Source organism: Macaca fascicularis, chromosome 14, assembly GCF_037993035.2.
Source record: "Macaca fascicularis isolate 582-1 chromosome 14, T2T-MFA8v1.1".
Taxonomy (NCBI): Eukaryota; Metazoa; Chordata; class Mammalia; order Primates; family Cercopithecidae; genus Macaca; species Macaca fascicularis.
The window spans coordinates 16963443-16984943 of record NC_088388.1 but is presented as its reverse complement, the minus strand read 5'-3'; the positions used below and the strand labels follow the sequence as shown (position 1 = coordinate 16984943).

Here is a 21501-nt window from a genome sequence, read left to right as displayed (position 1 = left end):
AGTGTAAGAATAGATACATAGACAGACGGAACACAGAGAACCCAGAAATAAAGACAAACACTTACAACCAAAGCTACAGTTAACAAAAAAAGCATGTACTGGTATAAAAGTAGATACATAGACAGATGGAATACAGAAATCCCAGAAATAAAGACAAGTACTTAAAACCAACTGATCTTTGAGAAAGCGTACAAAAACATAAACTGGGCACAAGACACCCTATTTAATAAATGGTGCTGGGAAAATTCTTTTCATTCCACATGTGAAAGAATGAAACTGGATTTCTATCTCTCACCATATACAAAAATCAACTTAAGATAGATGAAAGATTTAAATCTAATACCTGAAACCATAAAACTTTTAGAAGAACACCTACAAAAAATCTCTTTTGGGCATTGGCCTAGGCAAAGACTTTATAATTGGGATCCCCAAATCAAATGCAACAAAAACAAAAATAAATAAATAGGACCTAATTAAACTAAAATGATTCTGCACAGCAAAAGAAACAATCAACAGAGTAAACAGACAACCCACAGATTGGGAGAAAATATTTGCAAACTATGCATCCAACAAAGGACTAATATCCAAAATCTACAAGGAATTCAAATCAGCAAAAATAATAATAATAATCCTTTCAAAAAGTAGGCAAATGACATGAAGAGACATTTCTCAAAAGAAGATATACAAATGGCCAACATACATATGAAAAACTGCTTAACATCGCTAATTATCTGATAAATGCAAATTGAAACCCCCATGAGAGATCACCTTACCCCAGACAGAATGGCCATTATTAAAAAGTCAAAAAACAATAGGTGTTGGCGTGGATGTGGTGAAAGGGATTGCTTATACACCACTGGTGAGAATGTAAATTAGTTCAACGTATACGGAAATCAGTATGGAAATTATTCAAAGAACCAAAGGTTATTTTGGTGAGGAATGTATCTTTTGGACTTTCCCAGTTTGGGTTAGTAGATCTTAACAGGCAAATTCACTTCAACTTTTCAATATCTTTAACCCTTTACATCCATGTTTCTACAGAAACATAAAAGCAGGGACTGCATGTTTAACTCGCTGTGGGCCACCTTTTGGTCCATATTTTAGCCAAACAACAAATGTGTTAGAGTCTTTTCTCACTCTTTGAGCTGCAACATTAAATGTAGTATCTCTGCTTACTGGACTTGTATCAAAAAATTTGGTCTGATCCAGTATTATATTCCTTTCATCATTATCTTACGTCCTTAATATCCATTTCCAAACATATTCTCTGAATTTCAGCCTGTATATATTATGAAACTCAAATACTTCTTTTAGAGTATAGCATACCTCTACATAGTTTAACATTTTGTCCCTCACCTATAGGATGCTGACGGCATGGTCATTGCTCACTGCAGCCTAAACCTTCTAGGCTCAAGTGATCCTCCCATCTCGGCCCTCTTAAGTAGGTGGGAACATAGGCATTTGCCACCACGCTGGTTTTTTTTTCTTTCTGTAGAGATGGGTTCTCAATATATTGCATAGGTTAGTCTTGAACTCCTGGACTCAAGTGATCCTCCCACCCTGGCCTCCCAAAGTGATGGGATTATGGGCATGAGCCACCACATCCAGCCTCATTCGTGTCTTTAAAACTAATCATATTAGACAGCCAATTGCAGAAATCCCAGAGCTACTAGTTTTAAAGGTTAGCAAGTCCAACATTTGTAGGTTGAGTTGGCAGGCAGGAGACCCAGAAAGGCTACTGTTTCAGTTTGAGTCCATAAGCAGCCTTTCATAGAACCAGGAAGAGTCAATGTGGTTGATAATGTCTGAGACAGTCTTTTGAAGAATACCCTTTTTCTTTGTGAGAGGGTGGTCATTTTGTACCAATCAATCGATTGGATGAAGCTCACCCAAATGATGGAGTGCAATCTGCTTTATTCCAGTTCCACAGATTGGAGCCATGTATGATGTTAGGCCTTCTCTACGAAGGTTTTTCCTCTTCAAAATATCAATATATTTGAATGACCACACAGCACAATGATGTGCAGATAGGCAGGCTAAATAATTGTTCAAAAAATAAATATATGAAGCAACTTCCTTTAATATATCAATTTGCTATATTTAATATTACAACATAATTGAATTTTTGTCATCATATATACATTTTAAATACCAGTAAAAATTAGGTCACAATATTATAAATCATTGAAAAATACGTGACAAGGGTCTTGAACCAGAATCTTTATTTTTTTCAAATTATTAATATGTACTCCAGTATTCTATCAGGATTAACTTTAAATATTCTAAATTTAGTATCTTGATTGTGATTTTCTTCTGTCTACTCTTTATGACTTTGAACTATTTTTTTAAGTAAAGACTTTCAGAAATTATGTGATCTGTTAATACCCAAAATTACCACAATTATACTACCACAATACTATTTGCTACATCATAGTGGGCTTAATATTGCTTTAAATAAATGAAATAGAGAAAAGCTATGATGTTAAGCACTTCAGCTAAATTTGTCTTTAAACCAGCATTTTTACTAGATGCCAAAAGATGAGTTTTCCTGGTTTAGCCTAGGTCAATACTAGCATATATTGAAAAGATTGAGAGTTATAAAGAGTAAATGACTATGTTTCTCGAAGAAACTAATAATATAGGATCAGCTTTGAAAATATAAAGCCATATCTATAAATACAAATTTAGTAGAAGACATAAATCTCCAGGTATCTTGAGTTTGACATTGAAACACTAAATTTGCAAACAAGGAGATAAATAGGCATTTATTGAGCTCTTGCTATAGAAATAGACTTTTGTGCACATTGTTTTATTGCAACTTTGCAGGAAATCTCACAGCTATCAAGTGCCAGAGGCAAGATTAAACCTCCTGTCACCCAAATAATGCATGCACTTTTTACTGATTTACTGCCTTCTATTAGACCTTGCATACATTCTGGAAGTTACATTCCACCCCCACCCACCATCCCCAGTGAAATAAAACAAAACATGATTCTCGAAGTATTTGGAATTTTTAACCATTGAAGCTAGAGAAACGATAGAAATAAGTAGCAATCCTAAGTGACTTCTAGATACCACGGCTAGCAAAAATAAACTTAAGATCATTTTTTATTGTTTTTCTTGTTATATCAAAATATAAGTGCTCATTAGTTGAATAAGATAAATATGTTCTTGCCCTTTCTTGGTTAATTCCTGATTGTTCATACTTCAAACTGATCTGTTTTCAATTCTTGGCAAGAACTTTGCACAAATCAGATGTGTACGAATACAAATTATTCACCTATACAATGGTCAAGAATTAATGTTTTCTACAGTCTGCTTAGTAGCTAAAATGTTTAGTACAAAATAACATATTTGATCTTGTTTTCTTAGATTCTAGCTACTAAAATCATCTCCTAATGATCTGAAAATTTCTCTCACCTGTGGAACAGCAAATGCAGGTTTGATTTCTTAATGAATATAGTTCATATAGATTGTTTATATCCACTTACTTGAATGCTGATGAAACTCACAGGAGATATGCCCAAGAGAATATGCTTCAATTATCTTCCAGTTTAAGAACAGCTCCCAATATACAAGTTTCTATTAAACAATTTTACTGAAGTCACCATGTTTATATTAGTGAGCTTCACAGAAGAATTTGATGTGCAAGTCTTCCTATTTTTATTATTTTTAGCAATCTATCTTTTCACTCTAATAGGCAATTTAGGGCTAGTTGTACTGGTCATTGGGGATTTCCGGCTTCACAACCCAATGTACTATTTTATTGGTGTTTTATCATTCTCGGATGCCTGCTATTCTACAGTTGTCACTCCAAAAACGTTGGTCAATTTCCTGGCAAAAAATAAATCTATTTCATTTCTTGGATGTGCAACACAGATGTTTCTTGCTTGTACTTTTGGAACCACAGAATGTTTTCTCTTGGCTGCAATGGCTTATGATCGCTACGTAGCCATCTACAACCCTCTCCTGTATTCAGTGAACATGTCACCCGGAGTCTACGTGCCACTCATCACTGCTTCCTACATTGCTGGCATTTTACATGCTACTATCCATACAGTGGCTACATTTAGCCTGTCCTTCTGTGGCTCCAATGAAATTAGGCACGTCTCTTGTAATATGCCTCCTCTCCTTGCTATTTCTTGTTCTGACACTCACGTAAACCAGCTTCTACTCTTCTACTTTGTGGGCTCTATTGAGATAGTCACTATCCTGATTGTCCTGATCTCCTATGGTTTCATTCTTCTGGCCATTCTGAAGATGCATTCTGCTGAAGGGAGGAGAAAAGTCTTCTCCACATATGGAGCTCACCTAACTGGAGTGACAATTTATCATGGGACAATCTTCTTCATGTATGTGAGACCAAGTTCCAGCTACACTTCAGACCATGACATGATAGTGTCAATATTTTACACCATTGTGATTCCCATGCTAAATCCCATCATCTACAGTTTGAGGAACAAAGATGTAAAGGAGGCAATCAAAAGACTGCTTGTGAGAAACTGGTTCATACATAAGTTACAGTTTTAAAATTGAGTAAAGTTGTAAACAATATTGGGTGTCAGTCCACACCTCTATGGTCAGAAAGTAAACAAAATTTGTTTCTTTAACAGTGCTTGTAACTTCTAGAATATTTTCAAATAAAGCATCAATCAGTCTACTAATGCACCATTTAGAAATATCAATATATTGCACCATTTATCATGCAAAAGATAAAATGATCCAATTAAATACATATTGGTGTGGTGACTTCTAAATTGCTGAAATAGTTTATGACCAGTATTTGGTTTGTCAAATATAAGAATATTTCATATTCCTAGGAAAATAATCAAAGCTTCAGGTACATTTCACTACCTGATAGACCATTCAAACATTTACAGAGGGACTTCATGCAATTATCATTTTCAATGCATGGGTTTTGGTTGTATAAAAGCTTTCTCATGCAAGAGGGCTGATGTTATAACTGCAGATTATTATGCTATAGTATATGTTTACCAGGTAAAGAAAGCTTTTTTATAGTTTGCTGACTGAGGACAATCAACCCCTTTACAATCTAGAACCCAAAGACTGGATCTTTTGAGAACATCACAGAGAGACTGCCCTTGCCATCCACACTGTAGCAAAACTTCAATACCTTGAACCTTGGGTTCAAAATCTCACAACTCAGAAGGCTCCCTCTACGCTACTGAAATTGTACAATCCCCTTTGGAACCCTTAAGGTAAAGGTAACCAGGGATGATTCTCCACAGAAGATAGCATCCTTGATGTGAACAGCTTTTCCCCAAAGATCACAGATCAAGATTTCTCTACTATCATGAGACTCCTATCTTCGAATTTTTTTTTCCTTGCTTAAGTCTCTATGAACAATAGAAGTGAAATGGGGGTCTGTTGTGTACATTCATGGGGTATACTTTTATTTGTAAAGGATTTTGAAGCCAGCCTTATACATGAATAACCTGGTATCTTGATAGATGGAAAATGAAGGTCCAAGGTAGATGAGACATTTCAGTGGTACATATGTTGTCTCATAATCAGTCAGAAACAGAACATTGGTTCACTGTTTTTAACCTACCCTCATAGGTTAAAGAGAACATTAAAAGTAAGCCCTTTACTAGAATGGTATCATTTGTTAGGTCCTCTTTTTCCATGGTTTTAAGTAAAAGAGGTAATGATTAGAAAAGTATCCCTCATGATAGGCTCCACAGCAGATTCTATTGTATAGGTGATGATTATACAACAGACTTTAAATTCTCTTGTAAAATTAACGCTAAATAATAGAATTGCTCTGCATTACTTACTGGCTAAACAGAGAAGTATCTGTGTAGCTGCTGGCACCTGTGGCCTATGGAGAAATATATCACATCAGGTTTTAAAGAGGTGATTAACAAAGAGACTGCTTAGTAAAGCGAGTAGACTTTTTAGCTCATTCTTTCATCTTTTTGATTTTAGATGGTTTGGTTTAGGGGGACCCTGGGTAAAGAGCATACTCCAAACTCTTGGTATTATCCTCCTGATAATAGTAGTTTCCCTGGTGCAGTGTATTATCTCAAAAGTTTTAAATGTTTGCATGGAGCCATCCCTAGAATGTCAAATGGTGTCTCTTCAGTTGGAATGACAAGACCTGAAAGAAAGGGGTGACCTGTCAGGTCAAGAGTAATAAGAACCTCACCCGAGAGCTCCGGCGCAACTTCCCTGGCCCCCCACACCTGAGGACCAGAGAACCTCGCCCGAGTGTGTGTGCATATTTGCAATAAAAGACTGCCACTTTCTTATGTACTTTGGCCTCATGTTTAATTATTTAGCTCTCTTAAATTAAACAAAACAGATAGGGTAGTCCTAATTAAATTAGAATTTAAGCAATTTCTCAGCACACGTGTTGTCTACAAAGTGATAGATTCGGTTGGCCATCTTTGTAACTCAAATTGACAGGATTCATTTTCTAAATCATAGAAGTAGACATAAATGAAAACAAGATAAAACCATAGCTTATAAAAATGACTAGAAACATGGAAAGAGCCTTAAATATGTGAAATTATATCATGCATTTATAAGATGAGAATGAGCCAAAAAACATATTATTAAACAATAAATCTCTACTACATACTTGTTTCTAATTGCAAATGAAAAATATGGGAACCTATAAATATATATTCTGGACAACATGGATATCAAAGCAAAAATTAAATCATAATTTTATATAGCATTAATATTTGATAAGGCAAAGTTTTGAAATAAATTAAGTAGAGGCAATAATATATATTTAAAAGATCTGAATAAATTAGTTGACAGTTTGAATTACTGAAAAAATATTAAAATATTAACTCTTAAAATGGAGGTTACATTCTATTTTAAACATTCATAAAGCACTTAAAAAAATCAAATACAATTTTACAAAGAAAACAAATTTCAAAAGGTAAAAAAAAAACATTGCTTGAATGAAAACTATCTAGTAGTTGTTACGAAAATTTAAATAAAAAAGTCAAGTAACTTGGAAAATGGAAAATAGCTTCTAAAATAACCTTTAAACAGCACAGAAAAATATTGTGATTCCAGAATATGTAAAATAAAAATTTAAAAATAAAAGACATTTTATCACTCTGACTAAAGTTTACAAGATGTCACAACATCTGAATTCATCATCAACTCTTTGCTTTACAACTTTTCTGTATTAAGAAATGTAAAATCAATGAATAAAGCATTTAATTCAAGGATTTATTTTTTAAAACTAAAACAAACCTGTAGACATCAGGAGCAAGGCAATGATATCTTGAAACACACAGAATTTTGGCTGGGCACGGTGGCTCATGCCTGTAATCCCAGCACTTTGGGAGGCCGAGACAGCAGATCACCTGCTGAGGTCGGGAGCTCCAGACCAGCCTGACCAAGATGGAGAAATCCCGTCGCTACTAAAAACACATGAAAAATTAGCCAGGCATGGTGGCGCATACCTGTAATCCCAGTTACTCGAGAGGATGAGGCAGGAGAGTCACTTGAACCCGGGAGGCGGAGGTTGCGGTGAGCCCAGAAGGCACCACTGCACTCCAGTCTGGGCAACAAGAGCAAAACTCCGTCAAACACACACACACACACACACACAGAATTTGAACAAAGAAACAGTTTGACACAGTGCAGAAGTCAAGTTTTCAAATGTTTAGCACGCAAAAGAATATCACTGCATGTAGATTTGTAACATGGTAAGTTAATATTTCAAGTCCAAAGCATTGTGAAATGAGTCTTGATTTTGCCTATGTACCAAGAAAAAATTTATATTAGAGTTGTCATGACAAAGAGATTATCCAATGTTAAACTTGTAAATGGATACCGAAAGCTGAAAATCAGTACACAGAAAGTGACAGAAATTTAGTTTATATATTCAATGTCATGTGTCCGTGCAGGACACATTGAATCAAAACTATTGATCTAGAAGAACATGCACAAAACTCGGTATTTGTTTTTCTTAAACTGAAAGCAAGTTTATTAGAAAAATAAAGAAACAAAAGAATGGCTACGCCATAAGCAAAACAGCCAAAACTCAGTATTTTGAGGGTTTCTATTTTCCATAATACTTTACAATATTTTTTATTCTCTAACATAATATACGCTATTTTATTATAATTAATTCTACTGAAATATTTTACTTCCTAAACTCCAAATTGTGAATTGCTGATATTATTTTTATTTCCTTTTTAGTTGCTTGTGTCAATTAAATTAACCAAAAGTAATTAGTAAAACACAAGTGAATATCCTTCACAAAAAGCATTGTGCTAGAATGCAAGTCTTCTAATCATAATGAGCAGCCTTGATTATTGTCACCTTAAATACTTTACAACTACCCTCTGATCAAATTTGGAGTTATTATTTATCTTGTGCACTTAAGGAAAGAGTTTTAAATTGTAGGTAACATATTTTGGGTTATACAGCTGAAAATGTAGCATATTTAGAATCTAACTCTTGGAAAACTTTATTTCAAAATAGTACTCCTAAAGATTCTGTTATAATTCTTACTGATATAATAAATGAAATAACTTTTGAAACTGTTATAATTGTACCCCAAGTCGTTCTTTTCCATAAATTTACCTACAATTGAAGTATGCATAGGAATCTGTATAACATAATTTTAAAGGACAACCATATTTTATTTTCCACATTAGTTGCTTTTAAAAACATATATTTAGACTGTAAACATGACACACATATTATGATTTCCTTCTTTTTTTTTTTTTTTTTGAGACAGACTTTCGCTCTTGTTGCCCAGGCTGGGGTGCAATGGCGCCATCTCAGCTCTGCCTCCTGGATACAAGCGATTCTCCTACCTCAGCCTCCCAAGTAGCTGGGATTACAGGCACGCACCACCAGGCCCAGCTAATTTTTTGTATTTCTACTAGAGACAGCCTTTCACCGTGGCCAGACTGGTCTTGAACTTCTGACCTCAGGTGATCCGCCCGCCTCGGCCTCCCAGAGTGCTGGGATTACAAGCATGAGCCATCGCACCCGGCCAACACATACTATGATTTCTAATTGCAATTTGGATTTCTGAAAACATACACCTTGAAATGTTCAAGATCATGTTTAGTCAAGCAAAGGTTAGCACAACAAAAATGCAAAGAAATTAAAGGATTCAATTGTTTTTGTAGAAAGACTAAGGAAATACCGAATAGAAAAGAAAGAAAAGATGAGTTTAAATGTTCAGCATTCCTGCTATTTTAATTACCCGGAGTCCTGTCTTCTCTGCATGACTCTAATGACAGCATTTTTCACTTCTTTGTTTCTAAGACTATAAATGAGTGGATTCAGCATGGGAATCACAATAGTATAAAACACAGAAGCCACTTGATCCCTTCCCAAGGAATAAGACTTTCTTGGTTTTAAATAAGTAAAAATCATAGTGCCATAAAAGATGGTGACTCCCAAGAGATGAGAGGTGCAAGTAGAGAAAGCTTTCTGCTTTCCTGAAGTGGAATTAATTTTCAGGATGGTAGAGAGAATGCACACATAGGATGCAGACATCGTGATAAGGGAGACCATCAGGGTGGAACCAGCTAAAATGCATATCATGATTTCAATGTCATATGTGTCCGTGCAGGACAGAGCTAAAATTGGGGACGTGTCACAGAAAAAGTGATGAACTACATTTGAGTCGCAGAAATGCAATCTGCTCATCCAAATCACGTTGACAAAGGAATCCATAAAGCCAATCACGTAGGGCCCAGTGAGGAGAGCGTGGCAGAGCCTTTTGGACATAATAACTGGGTAGTGTAGAGGACTGCAGATAGCTACATAGCGATCATAGGCCATTGAGGAGAGAAGAAAACATTCAGCAGCTCCCAAGAAGACAAAAAAGAACATCTGGGCAAAGCAGCCCATGAAGGAAATAGAGTTGGAAGTCAGTAAGTTTGCTAAGGTTTTAGGTGTGATGACAGTTGAGTAACTGAGGTCAATAAATGACAGGTGAGTGAGGAAAAAATACATGGGAGTGTGAAGTTGTAGGTCCAGGTGGATTACCAATATCATCCCCAAATTCCCCAGCATGGTAATTAGGTATATCAGGAGAAATAGCATAAAGAGAGCTATCCTGACCTCTTCAGAATCTGACAGTCCCGTAAGGATGAAGTCAGGCACATTTGTGTTATTTCTTCTACCCATCATGTTCAATTGCTTTAAACTGCTGAGAAATCAAAGTTGATACTTAACAGGAATGACTTCAAAAGGTTTCTGTTTATATAATAACCTAGCGTTTAATTAGTTTAGTGTTTCTATAAATTATGAATAAATTTATACAATGTGACCTAAAAACAGAATTATATCGCCAATGTAGATAAAAGTGTAAATTAACATTTAGATGTGATATAATAAAATGTAACATATTGCATAATTAGAATGAACCTGACCTTGTTCTGAATGCCTTCCTTTATTAACACATTTAATCCACGTGAAATTATGCCATAGATACTATTATCCACATATTTTAGATGAGAAAAAAAAGATATGGAAGGTTTGAGTAACTTATCCAAAGTCAGAACAATTAAATGTTGACACTGATTCTGCCAACATATGTTGACTTCAGAGAGAAGGCTTATAATACCATACTCCTGTTTATAAATAATTTCAGAAAACTTAAGAGCTAGACATGTAATAAAAAATGAGAGGAAACAGTTTTTAATAGATTTCCTGCCCCTTTGTTTCTAATATCATTTAATAGTAATTTTAAATAAACTCCACCCTTAAAGATTTTAGTAGGATACATTAAAATTATAGCCCATATATGTATTCATTTATAAAAAATATGATGTTTTAGTAACTTAACCAATTAAAATCAAATTGCTTCCAAAAATTATATGATCAAAATATGTACTTTGCTTGTAGACTCATTTCGTCAACTCTACATTTCTGTTTTCACAAACCCCGACATTACTTAGGGTAAGGACTAAATGATATGTATATGTATATTATTATGATAAAGTCCCAAATTAATTTCATCTGGAATAAAATCTTCCAATTTTGAGAATACTTACTGTGTCTGAGCCAAAGTTGGTGAAAAAGCTTTCTTCTTGTATTATCTGTCTAGAAATTTGTCAACTTCAAATTTTTCTTATAAATAAAACATGAAAAGCATTTAAGGAGATAAAATTTTCTCTAATATTTGTTTTCCTTGAGATAAATTGTTTTTACGTGTTTGTGCATTCATTTTGTTTTATTCTGTGTCAAAACACCAACCTAGAAATTTTGTTGAGGTCCTGGGTCAAATGGAAAGATTACCAGGAAGTTGTGTGTCAAAAGGACACTGGAAGCCACTGTGACTACAGGGAGATTATTCTTTGCCCCTCACTCTGATAATTCTAGAGTACCTTATATATGAGGGGCTGATGATAATGCACCTTTTGGTAGTCCCTGTGGACCAATTACCAATGAAGAATTGCTTGGTATGTTTCCAAGGATAAAGGTGCAGGGAATAAATGCAGCCATGATAGATTTTTGAGCAAAGGTTTTCCTTTTTACCTTACAAGCCACATGAATGAAGGAAATTCTGGATTGGTCTTTTCTTGTGATGTTCTCAATATTTTACTGGGATGGTGGAGAAGCCATTTCCAGAAAAATAATTATTCTATGACTGACACCAAAGATGGGATAATACATTTTTTACAATTAAAATTTTGTATATTCAAATGTATGATACTATCATAGAAGTAAAACCTATTAAGAATCAGAACATAACAAAATTCAAAAAGAAAATGAAAGTAATTCTAAACTGTTAACATTTTGCCAACAGTATAATTTTTTTCTATTTTCTTTTGTGCACTTAATTCCTATTTGTACATGTACCTATAGCTTGCATAATAATTATACTATATATTCAGTGTATTTTCATCATTTAATAACCAAAATTTTATGCTATGCCATGAACTATGTTACATTAACCTTTTATAAACCCTACAATTCTATGGTTCAGGTATTGGCTAGTGCCCTGGGGATAATTTACTACGTTAACTAAGTGCTTACCAGCTAATAGACATTTTGAAGCATTACCAAAAAAGTGATGCAGGCTTTATTTATTCTGGTTTCGCAGTGTCACCTAATTCATCTACATGAAGTATTTGTGCAATATGTTTTGTTATTTTCATGTGCTTTTAAAAATTTTATGAAATAAAAGTGAGAGCAGAAAGACAAAATCAACCCTGAGACTAATAAACATTTTATAATTAATTTAGTTGCTTAAAACTTACTTCCTCCATATATAATCAGATCAGATTTTCTCTTAAATATGGGTTAAAAGTTAAAATATAAAAATTGAGCTGAAATATTGTACTGAGTACTATTTGCCCAAGATGGGGAAGCAAAGGAAGGGTCTGAAAGAAAACACAGTGTAAATCAGAGTAAAATATTAATGTGATTTTGTGTTAAGTCATGATAATAAAATCAATTTTCATGTAAATTTAAAAGTGAGTCTAGAAGGAAACATGTCCATAATCTAGAATTTCAGGAGATAACTTGTTGGTATATATAAAGCAGCTACATTTGTATGTATTTATTGTACATTTGATGAGCTTTTGGAAGAGCAATTCTGTTCATCACAAATTTAGTGATTCTGAGACAGGCTAATGTGGAGATTAAAAAGCCAGAATCACACTCTTTGATATAGGTATCATTAGGGCTTAAGCCAAATAAGAGGCAAAAGGTGACTTTTCTATGTCAAAGCCACCTCAATAGCCATGAACAAGGGGTTTTCTTGCTCATTTTTTTTCCTAACATTAAAAACCATTTTGTTCAGGTTCAGAGTTGTTTATAATGGCAAGAAAATTATTTTACCATTTACTGTGTCATGGCAGAAGCCTAATTCTGATCAGAGATTTTAAAACTCTCAATTTAAATAATATAGTGTGTAATGCCCTAGGTAATTGTATTTTATTTTTGTTGTGATTTCGTTATTTAGAGACAGAGTCTCGTTTGTTGCCCAGGCTGGAGTGCAGTTGTGCTATCTTGACTCATTGCAATGTCCACCTCCTGGGCTCAAGTGATCCTCCTGCCTCAGCCTCCCAACTATCTGGGACTACAGGTACTCACTACCAGGCTCGTCTTATTTTTTGTACAGACAGGGTCTCACTATGTTGCAAAGGCTTATCCTGAACTCCGGGGCTCAAGCGATGTTCCTGCCTTGGCCTCTCAAAGTGCTGGGATTACAGGTATGAACCACTGTGCCTGGCCTGAGGTCATTATATTTTAAACTACGTTACTTATGCCCCTCCTATTCTCTTTCTCTCAATCTCTCTCTGTCGTCTGGATTATGTTAACTATTGTTTTATTTGTCTTTCATCTTTGGCTCAATAAAAAAAAGACTTTTGATAAATTTGGTTCAAAGACTTACTAACTTGCTTATTCATTAGTTATTTTATTTTTGTTTTATTATTTTATTTCCCCTAATTTATCAGGTTGCATATTTTTACTAGGTATTGAAGTAATGTTGGACAGGTCCAAATGTTGAACCTACTTTTACTAGGTATTGAAGTAATGTCCACAATGTTGGACAGGCCGGTACTGATAAACTTACTAGGTATTGAAAATACCTAGTATTTTCTCATGGTTACCTGTTTAATAATACCAGAATTTAGTATTTGCATTATTCATTTGAGTGTCACTTTTCACTTATATATAGTGATATGAATTATTCCTATTGTGGCATATTATGAAAATAGTGTAAAGTTAACTTTTTTATTTCTTATTTGACTAAGATTAACCTCAGTTATACTTAGTCATTAAGTTATTAAAATCTTAATAAAATTATAATTCTAATTTTTTAAAATTTTGAGTTAAAATTATTTTTATCTTACAAATATTGATTTTTATTTATTTATTTTTAGAGATAGAGTGTCACTCTATTGCCCCAGCAATAGTGGTATGATCCGGGATCACTGCAGCCTCTGCCTCTGGGTTCAAGCAATTCTCCTGCTTCAGTCTCCCTAGTAGCTAGGACTACAGGTGTGTGCCACCACATCTGGCTAATTTTTATATCTTTTTGGTGGAGACTGGTTTTCACAATGTTGGACAGGCCGGTACTGATAAAACTTTTTCAATGGTTATCTTCTAATAACACCTGGGAGAGTTCATTAAACCAGGTTTAAGTCTCTTTTCAAGGAAAGCACCATCTTTCTTACCTCACACACAGGAACACATACATACACATTTTCTTCCTTTAGTGCTATAGAATTAACAGTTTTCCTTTTGATCTGGAGATGCAAGAATCTCTGTTTATATCCAAAATATTCTAGGAATTATACTACTGCTAATGAGACATCTATAGTTAATGAGAAATTAAACTGTCCTGTTTTTTATAGAAATATATGCCATGAACAGAACACTTTCCTATGTAATCTAAAATTGTGTTCATACATACATGATCGAGAACTTAACTGTTAGGGGCAAAGGACTCCATATTATCAAGAGATTTCTCTATACTGCCTGGTATCTGTTGTTCCATTAGTGATTGCACTGAAATTATTTCAATCTTTCATTTTTCATTGTGGCTAATATTTGCTTTATTTTTATTTTTTGTTTGTTCAGTTCTGTACTCTTTGCTTTCAGGTGATCAGCTGTCACTAAATATTTTTAGTAAAATTTAACTGTTCTTATTCCTTCATTTTTCATTTTCTACTCTCAAGTTGCCAATAGCTGAGAAAACAGAATGTCAAGTTATATTGTCAATTTAGTTTTATAGTTTTAAAAGAAATTTTTTTTATGGGTCCATAGTAAACGTGTATATTTATGGGGTACACATGTGTTGTTCTGATATAGGCATGCAATGTGAAATAAGCACATCTTGGAGAATGCTTTATCCTTCTTCTAAGACTTGATCCATAGAGTTATTATGTTGGTGCAGAAGTAATGGCGGTTTTTGCCGTTTGTTTTTTGTTTGTTTTGTTCAGTTATGACAAAAACTGCCATTACTTTTGCACCAGGCTGATACAAACGATCCAGTTACATGATATAAACTGGGCACAGAATAACAAAAATTACATGTTCTCAATGTAGTAATTTTGAACTTGTTTCAGCATGATGGTATGCTCACATATGAATGTTCGGATGCCTCTTATTTCCTTGTACATTTCTATGCCTGAATAATGTATATGCTGAATTGACCTCCAAATACAGTGAGTTAGTGGTCCATATAATTAAACAATAATTCAACTTACAAACTGCAAGACTCTAAGTTCTCATTTAGTTTGTGTTACGCTTTTTGAGGTTACTCTACTATTTTCCTAGTTGTTGGCATAATTGAATTCCTGAAGCCATCCACGTTTAATTGTAACATACATAAATTTGTTATGGAAAAAATTTTCTATGTATGACTCTCAGAAGAGAATTTTTTACATCTTTGTTCCTCACACTATAGATGAGTAGATTCAGCATGGGAATGACAGTCGCATAGAATACAGATGCCAACTGTGCATGGATCAGGGATGATGTGTTATCAAGTTGCAAATAGGTGAAAATCAGGGACCCATAGAAAATAGTTACACCCATGAGGTGGGATGCACAGGTGGAGAAGGCCTTCTGCCTTCCTGGTGCTGACTGGTTCTTCAGGATGGCTGAGATGATGGTGATGTAAGTGACCGTGACGATAAGGAGAGAGCTAAGAAGAGTGAATCCAGCTAAGACAAAGATCACCATTTCTGTGCTGAATGCATCCACACAGGACAGTGCTAAAAGAATTGTGGTGTCACAGAAAAAATGATTGATGCTGGAATCACAGAACACCAAACTACTTATCACACAGACGGATATCAGAGAATTTGTGAAGCCTATCGCATATGGCATTACTCCCAGCCAGTTGCACACTTTGAGACACGACTACTGACTGAATAAGGGATTGCAGATTGCTACATAGCGATCATAGGCCATTGATCCCAGAAGGAAACACTCACTACACACCAATCCAACAAAAAAAGTACATTTGAACAAAGCAGCCAACAAAGAAGATGGATCTCTGATTGGATTGGAAATTCACCAATGCCTTAGGCGTTACAGTAGAGCAGTAAAATAATGTCAATGAATGCTAAATTGCTCAGGAAAAAGTACATAGGGGTATGAAGCTGAGAATCAATCCTGATTAACATGATCAGTCCCAGGTTTCTCAAAGTAGTGAACAGATAAATGAAGAGAAACATCAAGAAAAGACTGACTTGTAATTCAGGGTGATTTGCAAATCCAGAGAGGATGAAGACAGTTACCTCAGTGAAATTGTTGCCAGCCACTTACATCAACTCAGGCCTTTGACTTGCCTGCTGAATCACAATAAGGAGAGTTAGATCTAAAGGCCCTATAATCAGAATTGACTCAGACTCCAACCATGAAAGAGTTACAAATGGAAAGTAAAATTTAGTGATTTCAAGTTAGTTAGGGATTTATGCATAATTTTTATTTTTTACAAACTGAGAAACATTAACAAAAAAAAAGTTCACAATTTTGTGGACTAAAAAACATGTCTGGAAGGATGTCTAGGAGGAAAGATTGCTCCTGAGATGTACCATTCTCTGCCCCAGTCTATCATCGGGTCTTGCAACTTAATGAAAAATAATTGTATCTAATGAATATACGAATTTATCTAATGAAATTAATTCTATCTAATGAATACAGCTATTTATCTAAATTAATTTTATCTAACAAATATAGCAATTTATCTAATGAAATTAATTGTATGATACTCTTAGAAAAAAAATAAAACCCATTTAGAAAAGGAAGTTCTACAATTTGTGAATTTAATAATTCCTTTGTGCTTCAGTCTTATTTTCTTAACATCTAACAATTACTTCACAGAATTATTCTAGGAACTTGACAAAATCTTAGATGAATATAGCTATTATTTCCTTGGGCTCTGTAAAGCTTTTTATATTTTGTTAAGAAAAAAATAGAAAAGAGAAAACTAGAAACCATCCCACTCACTTGACATGTTAATGCTAAAACTTCTTATACTTTTATCTCCTATCATGTATTCTTTCTCTCTTTGGGTGAGATAAGACCAAATGTCTTGCTCATCATGAAGGGCATTTTTTTAAAACCTGATGGAAGACGCAGACATTAAAAAATAGAAAGTTTCTCGATGTGAGAAACACGCAAATAATACTCACAGTCAGGCAGATATGCAAATTTTAGGGGAAAAAAGGTAATAAAATTAAATATGCCTGGTATTCAATCATCCAAATGAAACATTATTTTAGCTATCTTCCATTTATTTTCAGGTTTGTTATATTTGCCTCATCTATAATTCTGAATCCCATGAATTATCAACATAATGACTTGGATCTGTTGTTGTTGTTACTGTAGTTACTTAGCATAAATCTCTATTTCCTATATAATGGACCCTAAATATTATGATGTTGATGAAAAAATACTGGTGGTTTTGATGATAATATTGGGTATTATATATATTACCTTCCATTAATAGGATATAAATAAGAGCCAAATTAATTTGTTAACTTGTTGTTTTCGTGTGCATTCATGAGAATTGAAAGTTTATACTTTTTGCTCAAGCCTGGATTCTTATTTAGAATTAGTCTTGGTCTTAGTGTATTTCTAAAGCAATCCCATAACAAAAGATTTTCTTCTGAAATCTTGTACGTTAAGCAGTATTCTTATACCTGGAACTCTTCCTCAAACACTTAAACTCACCTAATAAAGAGGTTAGACAATTAACATCTTTGATCTCTTGAGATTTCTATCTTAATTGTACTCTAAGGTCTCTTCTTAATTTTTCTGGGGGTATATCTCCAATGTAAGTGTTTGGAAATGTATAATCTTCATTTTTGTGTATTCAGTTAAATGGCAGAAGACATTATTAAAAAATTCAATTGATGTAGCTTTAAAAATCATGTTATTTACATGTTATTGGTAGATGTATACATGAAACATTCATGAAACATTAAATCATTATGAAAATAAAGGTGACATATGACGTTAGGGTATCTCAGATAACCACTGCTTCCCAGATAACCCTCCATGAAACTGAAGTAAGCTTTCCTACTCACTAACTTTGTGCTGTTAATACGTGTTGAAATTATATTACCATCTGTGTCAATCATAGATGTGTTTACTTTAAATTCAGGCATTCAGTTATTTTTAATTGTGCTCAATGGTATATACATAATATCATTGTCTGATAATACGTATGCCATCTAAGAAAATGAACAAGAAACCCATGGTACAAATCAAACTCATGCTCTCCATTTAATGCTCAATTTATGAGTAAATACAGTATTTCTCACAGTTGTATTCACATTATCATTTATTTTTATTTGTTTCAGAGCAGCTTCCTAGCCTACACTATACTGTACAGATTCTAGTTTATTAGGTTTGGTATTGACCCATAAAATTAAATTTTTCAAGATGCCCCACATTACATGGATTATACTTTGACAAAGACTACCTTGGAAGGATCTCTCAGACTTACCTAATTAAATTTCTTTTCTGCTGTGATTGTTACATTCTCCTTATTTCTTGTTTTTAAAGGGGGCTTATTTTTAATTGACAAGTAATAACTGTTTATATTCATGGAGTACATAGTGATGTTTCAAAACATAATATGTAGTGACCAGGTCATACATACCTATCATCTCAAACATTCATCATTTCTTTGTGTTGGGAATATTCAATATCCTCTATCTAGCTGTTTGACCCTACATAATGTTATTGTTAACTATAATCATTGTACAGTAGTACAGAATAGAATACATTCCTTTTCTCAAGCTGTAATTTTATAGCCTTTAACGAATATCTTCCTACTGTTACATAATGAAACAAGACAGATATTTGCATGGGGAAAAGAAAAATACATTTTTCCTAGCAACAGAAACCATCTCTAATATCACCTGTCACGTTAGAGATTTTTAAAAAGCAATAAAATCTATTATAGATGTGCCATATCACTCACTGATAATCAATATTATCAGGTAATAGGACAAAATAAATGGCATACAGTAGTCCCCCATTTTTTATGGTTTTACTTTCTGTTGTTTCAGTTACCCTTGGTCAATCAGTCTAAAAATATTACATGGAAAATTCTAGCAATAGACAATTCAGAGGTTTTAAATTGTGCATTTCCGAGTATTGTTATAATGGCTCCATTTTATTAGTAGTTATTTGTTGTTAATCTTTTACTGTGCCTAATTTACAAATTAATGTTTATCACAAGTATGTACATATAGGAAAAAAAGTGTATATTGAGTTTGGTAGTATCTGAAATTGCAGGTATCCTCTGGGAGTTGTAGATTATTTAAAGATAAGGACAGACTACAGTAATTCTTTCCCCCACTACTTGTTCAACTTGATAAAACAAAATTTTGAGAGAATTGGGCTATACACGTTCAACCTCAACTTTTCATCTACTCACTTGTTCAACACAAAATGATTAAACATTTATTAGATGGCAGGCACTATGCTTTGTGTGGGACTACAAATATGAAAATGATATCATTTCTCCTTTCACACTACTTAGAGTTAATTGCCTGTTTCAAGATTCAAATTTTGTTTCAGCTTTTTAATATTCTTATATTTGGTGAACTAATGTGTATAGTGATCACAAACAATTGCTATAGGGGCTATTGTTGAAAATATTACAGGAAAATAGATATTTAATAACAGCTTAACTGAATTTACATTTTCCTATACATCTATTTTGGTTTCTGTCAATCAACTCTGTTTTTACTTTTCATTAACTATTGTATTTTTACTAATGTCAACTTAATCACAGTGTGAACATTAACACTTAAGAAATGTATAGTGATAAAATAATATTAGCTAAACTACAGACTTACTAAATTTCACCAAATTCTCCACTGAAGTCCTATTTTCTCTTCCAGGATCCAATCCAGGGTGCCACCTTGTGGTTAGTGTCATGTCTCCTTAGTCTATTGGAGTCTGTTCCTGTTCTATATTCTTTTATTTCATAACTGTGATATTTTAGTACCTGTCAAGTATTTTATAAGCTATCCTTCAATTAAACTTTGCCTAATGTTTTCTACTGATTAAATTGAGGTTTTTCATGATTGGGAATAGTTCCTGAGAGCCGATCTGTATACCATTTTCCATTTTCTCACAGGGTATGTGTTGATAGGTAATATTATTAGTGATATTAAATTTGATCACTTAAAGTAGTGTGTGCTGGACATTTTTACTGTAGAAGTATAATTATTTCTTTGTATTTGTTAAGTATCGAGGGAAAGCTAATTTAGACTATGTAAATATTCCATGACTACTTTTTACCATTCATCAATGTTTGTTGCTTATAGCAATTATTACTGTGCAATTTTGGTAAAAATTTACTATCTCCCTTACTCTTTCTATATATCAGAATTCTGTAAGGAAGAGTTATTTCTTCCCTATATATTTATTTATTCAGTCTTCTATTTAAATCAATATACACTCAAAATTATTTTACTTTTTTTTTTTGGTGGGGGGACCGAGTCTCGCTCTGTTACCCAGGCTGGAGTGCAGTGGCATGATCTCGGCTCACTGCAAGTTCCACCTCCCGGGTTCATGCCATTCTCCTGCCTCAGTCTCCCAAGTAGCTGGGACTACAGGCGCCCACCACCACGCCTGGCTAAGTTTTTGTATTTTTAGTAGAGACGGGGTTTCACCATGTTAGCCAGGATGGTCTCAATCTCCTGACCTCGTGATCCGCCTACCTCGGCCTCCCAAAGTGCTGGGATTACAGGCGTGAGCCACCGCACCCAGCCAATTATTTTACTCTTTGTGTTATCTCATACTGACATTATTTATTCTGTTGCTCAAATCGTTCTAGCTTTGCTAATAGAATCACCATCAAATTGGCTCCTGGGCTCTTTGCTCTTTGAACACGTCCCTGTCTTAAAATTATTTTTGTCATTGGTGTTTTTATTCCTTACACTCTAGCAGCACAAAGTGTTCCAGGTCATCTTGTATTTTCCTGGATTCAGCTCTAAAATTAACCACTTCTCCAAGGATTCTTGCTTTTATGAGACTACGGCATTTGGAAAAACAGGATCTGAACAATGTAATACTACTATATGTGTACTTGTATTTTCCCTTTAATAAGGATTCACACGTTTTGAATATTTCTACATTCTCAACATTGTGCAATTACAACTTTTCAGATAAAGACTTTATGCTACAGTAAAAAATGTTTATATTTGGAAGCCATAATTCTGAATTTGTGTACGAAATCATATGCTTACTTTGTGACCACATGAAAGTTTCTTAAGCTGTCATATCAGTGTCCATGTTTGCAAAGCGACAATACTATACCTGCTTCATGTGTCTGTGAATATTTAATTACATATTGTATATGAAGCATTTAGAATGATATTGAGGATATGATAGGATATTTATTGAATACCTATGTTGGTAATACCAATGACTTTATAATAATCTATTATATTTATACATCCCCATTTATTCAACCATTTTCTCTACTGTTGGGTATGTCCATTAATCATAGTTTTAACATTTTTTTTGTTTGAGACGGAGTCTTGCTCTGTC

At 34.0% G+C, this 21501-nt stretch overlaps 2 protein-coding genes and 1 pseudogene across 2 annotated transcripts; 1 reads left to right on the top strand and 2 right to left on the bottom strand.

The window, feature by feature from the left end:
- The first annotated feature begins 3571 nt into the window (after window positions 1–3571).
- Window positions 3572–4715, top strand: LOC102143019 (olfactory receptor 5T1). Its single transcript, XM_005578875.4, has one exon. It carries the CDS (start codon window positions 3610–3612, stop codon window positions 4528–4530), a length of 921 nt encoding a protein of 306 aa, XP_005578932.3. The 5' UTR covers window positions 3572–3609; the 3' UTR covers window positions 4531–4715.
- Window positions 4716–9207: 4492 nt separating this feature from the next.
- Window positions 9208–10146, bottom strand: OR8H1 (olfactory receptor family 8 subfamily H member 1). Its single transcript, XM_005578874.4, has one exon. The coding sequence runs from the start codon at window positions 10144–10146 to the stop codon at window positions 9208–9210; it is 939 nt and encodes a 312-aa protein (XP_005578931.3).
- A 5166-nt stretch (window positions 10147–15312) lies between these two features.
- On the bottom strand, window positions 15313–19881 carry LOC102142253 (olfactory receptor 8I2-like; annotated as a pseudogene).
- Window positions 19882–21501: the final 1620 nt, after the last annotated feature.